This window comes from Balaenoptera acutorostrata, chromosome 10, assembly GCF_949987535.1.
Source record: "Balaenoptera acutorostrata chromosome 10, mBalAcu1.1, whole genome shotgun sequence".
Classification (NCBI taxonomy): domain Eukaryota; kingdom Metazoa; phylum Chordata; class Mammalia; order Artiodactyla; family Balaenopteridae; genus Balaenoptera; species Balaenoptera acutorostrata.
Window position 1 is genome coordinate 32,507,788 of NC_080073.1, and position 7,701 is coordinate 32,515,488.

At 40.7% G+C, this 7,701-nt stretch overlaps 1 protein-coding gene across 1 annotated transcript in view; it reads left to right on the top strand.

Annotated features, from left to right (window-relative positions):
- Positions 1 to 6,970: 6,970 nt before the first annotated feature.
- Positions 6,971 to 7,701, top strand: part of HESX1 (HESX homeobox 1) — a 1,528-nt gene continuing 797 nt past the window's right edge. Inside the window, 2 exon segments of the mRNA XM_057554962.1 lie at positions 6,971 to 7,127; positions 7,649 to 7,701. Of these exon segments, the coding sequence (XP_057410945.1) occupies positions 6,971 to 7,127; positions 7,649 to 7,701 (210 nt within the window).

The following is a 7,701-nucleotide window of genomic DNA, read 5'->3' on the forward strand; positions in this document are numbered from 1 at the left end:
CACTGTGCCACCAGGGAAGTCCCAAGATTTTCTTTAAATGTTTGATAAACTTCACCAGTGAAGTTATCTGGGCCTGAAGTTTTCTTTGTGGGAAAGAATTTGATAACCGATTCAGTTTCTTTAATAGATAAAGAACTAGGCATGTTTTCTACTTCATGTTGTCTCAGTTTTGGTAATCATATATTTTTCAAGATACTTGCCTATTTCATGTAAGTTGTTGAATTTACTAATATAAAGTTGTTCATTATATTCTTTTATCTTTTTAATGTCTACAATTTCTGTAGTGATATCACCTCTTTATTCCCAATATTGGTAATTTGTGTTCTATCTTTTGTTCTTGACCAGTCTACCTACAGGTTCCGCCTTCCCAGTTTTTTTTTTTTATTGGAGTATAGTTGATTTACAATGCTGTGTTAGTTTCTGTGGTACAGCAAAGTGAATCAGTTATACATATACCTAGATCCACTTTTTTTTTTTTTCAGATTCTTTTCCCTTATAGGCCATTACAGAGTATTGAGTAGAGTTCCCTGTGCCCAGTTTTTTTTTTATGATGGAGCTTTTTAGATAAATTACCTAGTGCTGTATAAATCACCCAAAGCTTAGTGGTTTAAAACAGTAGTATTCATTTAATACCTCTCACAGTTTCTCTATGTCAGGAATTCAGGAGTGACTTGGATACCCAGTCCTGTCTTGGAGTCTCTGTTAATATTGTGATCAGGTGTCATTTGGGGCTTCAGTCATCTGAAGGCTTGAGTAGGGCTGGAGGATTCACTTCCCAAGTGACTCATTCACATAGCTGGCAAGTTGGTGTTGACTATTGACAGGAAACCTCAATTCCGCTCCATGTTGGCCTCTACACATGTCATGGTAGCTGGCCTCATGTGCTTGCCAATCTTTGATTGTGGGGTTATATTTGCTTACTTTTAATCTGTGGGAATCCTGTGGACCTAAATTAGGGAGGCTTTCTTCCAGAGAGAATTTGGTCTGCTTTTGCCAGGAACCATTATCGAAGTGGCCTGAAGTAAGAGAGTTCAGTTCGGTGCCCCCTGCCCCTGCCTACTGCTAGCCCTAGGATTAGAATCCTGGTTTCAGTGATACTAAGGATTTTTCCCTGTGGGTTACCTCGTATTTATTGTTTGTTTACTGATCACTGCTCCCAGTTCTGATTTCATTTCTTGGTTGTTGGGTTTTTATTGTTTTGTTTGGTGAACAAACAAAATTTCCCTTACTTATGGGGATCTCAGCAATGTATTTGAAGGTATATTTTACCCAGGATCTAATTGTTTTGTAGTTGAAGGGTCTTTCAAGGAATATGGTCCAGCATATTGCTAGAACAGAAGTATCCCATTCACTCTCCAGTTTACTTCAAGTCTGGCTTTTTCCTTTACCCTCCAGTTTGCCAAGGTTTACAGTAACCCCCTTGTTAACAAACCTAGTGTATTTTCACTCAGCCTCTCAGCAGCATTGACACAGCTGAGCATTCATTTATTCTTTCATCTAGTATGAGCCGAGTACTGTTTTGGATGCTAGAATGAACAGAACAGACAAAAATTCTAGAGATAGGAAACAGGCAATAAGCAATAAACATAATAAACAGATATATAAGGGACTTCCCTGGCGGTCCAGTGGTTAAGACTCCATGCTTCCACTGCAGCGGGCATGGGTTCGACTCCTGATCAGGGAACTTAGATCCCGCATGCTGCGCTGTGCGGGCAAAAAAAAAAAAACCAAAAACAAAACAACAACAAAAAAGGATGTATAAAAAGGCAAAAGGTAGTAAATGCTTTTAACAAAAATTGGAGCAGGGCAGAGGGCCTCAGGAATCCTGAAAGAGAGGTTGAAATTTTTAAAGGGGCAGGAAGAGTAAGCCTTATTGAGAAAATGATATTTGAGGAAATACTTGAAGGAGGTAACAGAGTAGTCCGTGAGGATATGTGAAGGAAGAACATTCTAGGTAGTGAAAACAACCAGTGTAAACTGCTGAAGCAGGATTGTGCCTGTGTTTTCAGGAAGAGGTCCAGTGTAGCTGGAACAAAGTGAGCATGGGAGATGTAATAAGAGGCAAGATCAGATAGGGAAGGGGGGCTGGCAAATCACGTCAGAGCCTGTAGGACACTATAAAGACTGACTTTTACTGAGATGGGAAGCCATTGTTTTGAGCAGAGTTATGATATGAACTGACTTTTTTTTTTTCTGCCACACTGCACGCCTTGCAGGATCTTATTCCCAACCAGGCAACCAGGGATTGAACCCGTGCCCCCTGAAGTGGAAGCACGGAGTCCTAACCACTGGACCGCCAGAGAATTCCCTGAACTGACTTGTTTTTAAATGATCCCTCTGGCTGCTTACTGTGTTGATAGAAAACCATAGGAGATCAAGGATGGAAGCAGGAAGACCACTTGAGACGCTATTGTAGCCATCTTTCTCCTTGACCCATTTTCCTCTCTTGGGTCACTTACTGTATCTCCAGATTTTTCTCTTGCCTTACTAGCTGTTTCCTTCTCTAGTTCCTTCTCCAGCACATCTTCTCCAATTTCCAAATGTTGGAATACCTCAGACTTGGTCCTAAGATCCTTCTTGTATCTAGGTCCATTCACTGGTGATCTCATGCAAACCTCTAGCTTTTAATGGCTTTAATACCTATGATTTATGCTGGTAATGCACAAACTTAAGAGATTCAGCCCGGAGCTCATACTCATAAACCCAGTAGCCTACTTGCTATCCAAACTGGAACTCTTCACTTCTCGCCACACCTTTCCTCTCCTAATCCAGGCTTTCACACCCCAGTAAATGACACTATATTTGCTCAAGCCAAAAAACAGTCATCCTTAATGCCTCTCTTTCCTTCATTTCCACCAGTCCATCAGCAGGATGTGTTTTTCTATCCCTGAATGGATGAGCTATTTCCTCCACAATACTATGTGTCAAATAACTTCAAAAATCTCAATGGCTTAAACAACGAATATTTATTTTTCTCACTCACAATACTGTAGGTCAGTTGGTGTTTGGCTGAGTTTGCCTGGGCTTGGCCTACTTGACTGCAGGCCGCTGGATGGGTTGGGGTCTGTGTGTTCATTCTGGGGCTCAGGCTGAGGGGCAGCAGCTACCCCAGGGAGGACCACATGGTGATGTCAGAAGCTCAGGAGGGAAAACCAGTCAGGCTGGCACATTTCAAGCTTCTGCTCACATCACTTCCCATTGGCTGAAGCAAGTCACATAGACAAGCCTAAAGCTAAGGAGTGGGAAGTACACTATATCCACTATGAGGCCACAGCAAGGGGGTGGCTATATAATATATTATGGGGAGTGAAGAATTGGTACTAATTATTCAATTACTCAGTCTCCCACAACCTCCTGAAGAATTGTACCTCTCCGCAAATCCATTAGCCATCATCTCTTGCCCCAGACAGCTATCTCTGTTTTCGTCATACCTAGAACAATGCCTCGCATTAGTATATGCTCAGTAAAAAGGTATTGAATAAACAACTCCCAACTGATCTTCCTGGTTACACTCATCACTCTTCAGTCTCTTTCTACGTAGCAGCCAGGGTGGGGTTTTAAAACCGTAAATCCTATCTGTGATATAATAAAAAGAAATATATTTGGTCTTTGTCCCAAGTTCCAGGCACACAGCTACTAAATTTCTTGGAATTTCCTGAGTAATAAGAGTGATAGGAGCATCTTTTATTCTAATGACACGACTCTTGGTGGGTTCTAGATAGCTTCAAGATGGGGGCTGGTTGCCAGAAAGACCAAACCTAGATTAGAGGCTTGTAACTTTCAGCCTCACCTCCCAACCTCAGGGGAGGGGAGAGGGGCTGGAGATTGAGATCAATCACCAATAGCCAATGATTTATTCAGTCTTGCCTATGTAATGAAACTTCCATAAAAACCCCTAAAGGACAGGGTTCAGAGAGCTTCCAGGTTGGCGAACACATTGAAATGGTGTTCACTGGGAGGGTGGTGTGCCCAGAGAGGGCATGGAAGCTCTCTGACCTTTCCCCCATACCATGCCCTATACACCTCTTCCATTTGACTGTTTCTGAGTTGTATCCTTTATAATAAACTAGTAAACATAAGCAACATGCCTTCCTGAGTTCTGTGAGCCATTCTAGCAAATAATTGAACCTGAGAAGTGGGTCGTGGGAACTCCAGATGTACAGTCCGTTGGTCAGAAGTACAAGTGGCAACTTGGGACTTGCAAACTAGTTTCTAAAGTGGGGGTAGTCTTGTGGAAGTGAACCCTTAACCTGTGGGGTCTGCACTAACTCCAGGTAGTTAGTGTCAGAATTGAATTGTAGGATACCCTGTTGATGTCTGCAGAGAACTGGAGAATTGCTTGGTATGGAAAAACCCATACACATTTGGTGTCAGAAGTGTTGTGAGTAAAAACAGCTCAGACTATCATATTAGTCCCAACTTAAAACCCTGCCGTGGGTTCCCTTTGCTCTTGAACTCCTTACAATGGTCTTTATAAAGGCATCTATTATCCAGCCAGGCCTGGCTCTCCAAACAATAGCATCTGGTACCACTCACTTCCCTCTGGCTAACTGCCCTTTTCTTCCTCAAATATTCCAATGCTTTTCAGCTGCAAGACCTTTGTACTTGCTGTTCCTTCTGACTGGAATGCTTTTTCTCAAGATCTTGGCATGCTAGCTTTCTCTCATCCTCAGCTTCAGCTAAAATATCACCTCCTTACAGAGGCCTCCCTGACCATCAATACTTAAAGACCCTCTTCCCATTCCACCCCTACCCCTGTTACATTTCATCACCATCACCTTGTTTATTCCTTTCATTGAGTTTATCACTCTCTCAAATTACCTTGTTTTGTTTATCACTAATCTCTAGCACCTAGAATGGTGTCTGGCACAGGTTAAGTGCTCTATAAAAATTCATTATAGGAGTATATGAGAAAACATTTCCTCCACATTTTAAAAGAAATTCTTTGCTATCTTTTATTTCCATCTACTCATCCATATATAAAATGTTATAAGTAAGTCCAGATAAAATCAACTCAGGAGAAATAAAAATATTGCAATGTTTGTGTTCGTAAAGAAGAAATTGGGGACTGGAGTAGCTTCAGCATGTGTTGTGGCATCCTTGAAACTTGTGCCTCTAGGGCACTGATCTGTGGGGTTGAAGGTCTCAGTGAGGCCTCCTTCCACCTCCCTTACCTGACTTACCTTTTTTCTTTTTCCATTCTCATCCCTGGTTAATGTACGAGATTATTTACTTATTTACAATTATTGTTTGTTGCCTGTCTCCCCACTCCCACCCCCACTGTGAGCTTCATGGGCACATGAAGGCAAGGATCCTATTCTGTTTTTTCTGGTACTCAGTAGATGTTCACCCAACTGTGGGATGAATGGATGAATGAATGAATGTTTCAAAGGAGAGAAAGGAATCTGGGAGGTCCTGAATCAGTCTCTTCCTCCAAGCCTTCCCAGAGTAAGGTCACCCTCACCATTGCACAGTCTACACCCCAAAACACTACAGGCAAAACCTCCACAAGGTATAAAGGTTTTACTAGTTTATTCATTGTCAGAATGGCTTTACTTGTATATTTATAAGTCTATCTTGTGTGCCTGTTAATGTTTTGTTTGTGAATCGTTTATTCACTCTAGAGCTCGTGTAAGGAGGAATTTAGCTTGGTATTTATGACATTGTGATAGCAAGTGACATTATGATAGGGCAAAATCTGATGAAGTTGAGCTCAGTCCTGTAGAGACTGTTTCCTCTATTGACACAGACTACTTTTCCTCTTCCCACAAGAAAAGCCCAATAGTTGTTTAAATGCTGGATAAAGCTGAGCACTTAAATTTATCATCAAGAAGGTATTGGAAGAAGAGGAGTAGGAGAGTACAAGAACTGAAAGTGTCACAACCTTGGTAGGAAGTGGCCACTTCAGAATCTTCCCAATTAGCAGCCGTGTTTCTCTTTTAATTTCATGTTTTCTTAGGATGATGAAATTAAAATATTCTGTTCTTGGTTATTTTTCACAAACCTTATTGTCCTCATGAAAACCCTCCAGTCCCTCAAAATATCAACAGAGAGAAATTTTTCTTTAAAAGATGCAGTAAACTATGTTTTTTTTCTTTGAAACAACTATGATGGGAGAGAAATTCTTCCTTTAGTTTGAATAGTCATACTTTTTAGTTGCTTGGAGGCAGTTACATATGAATCTTCATATAAACTTGTATCTCTCTCATTTAAAAGAAAAGATGAAAGAAGAGAATTAGCTCATTAATTATTTAAAATACTTGGTGCAGCTGTTCCTTATGAATTAATCCAGGCACTTGGAAGACAATTAAACTCAGTGTTAATAACATTGCAAACCTTTTCCAGTATGCTGCACTCCAAATACTATTGTGTTTTCATTGACAACATTCACTATTACATATGCATGTGAAAAACAGGCCTTTTCATCAGAATTACTATAATAGCATTAAGGGATTATTATTTTTTCCAATTTCTTTGGAAGAAAATTCACTTAAATTAGATTATTTATTACTTGACTGCTCTCCTATCTTGCCTGTATTAGGTAACTGGAGTTCATGAAAGTATAAACTTCAGAATAAAAAGCATGATTTTATACATTAATGATTTCAAATAAAAGAGGAGTGCTAGTCTGTGCATCACTTCTTTTAGAGAAAGTTAAGTCTGTATTCTGCTTAGGAGAGATAACACTTTTTGTCCCTGTAGGTGGCCCCCCTGGTGTAGCCATTAGTTGCTAATTACTTGCAAACAAATAAACAATTAACTCCTGGAGCTGCTGGCTGGGCCAGTGTTCATTGACATGCTAAAACTTTCTAAGACAGGATCTTAATTAGTGACGTTCTAAATCCAGCCCCCGTCGTCAGCGGAGCCATAAGGTAAACTGCAGGAAGGTCCAGCCCGGTGCACGTGGGGCCGAGGCAGCCAGGGAGGAGTGGAGAGGCCAGAGCTATAGCTCTGTGCAGCCCACACGAGGATGTCTCCCAGCCTTCAGGAAGGTGCTCGGCTCGGGAAAAGCAAACCCTCGCCCTGCTCCTTTTCAATTGAGAGCATCTTAGGACTGGACCAGAAGAAAGACTGTGTTCCATCAATGAAACCCCACAGGCCCTGGGCAGACACCTGCGGCTCTTCAGGTACGCCACAACGTAATTTTAAAAATTCTTTGTTAATTCGTTTGCAATGTTCAATTTGGCCTTTTTTTCATACTACATAGACTTAGAGAAAAACTGCAATTTCATCCAATTACATAATTGAAGAATCTAGCACTTTTAATGCCTCCAGCTGAGTCCTATGGGAAATAAAAAGAACATCGGCCTTAGATCCAAGTGGATATGAAGTTCACCCACAGGAAATGCCAAGAACCTTCATTTTCTTCAGAAGATCTCTGGTTTATTTGCCACATCAGATATTCTAAATCTCTTTTCACTGAAAAATAAATGACATTCAGAGGCCAAAATGTGTCCTATATCAGCAAGGCAGGGTTCTCATTTTTATTTGCTTTTTGGATTTTGGTCGATGAAAGGTCAGTTCTCCTGTGAAACCCAGAAGAATTCTACTAGGAAAATTAAAGACAAGTTCCTGAAATTACTTCTTATAGAACTTTGTGGAATATAGAATTGGACATCTAAGGTGGGATTTATTTTTCTGTTTTTAGGGAAAGAGGTTAACCTATGTCTAAATGTCCCGAGTCTTCCTAATGGGATCTCA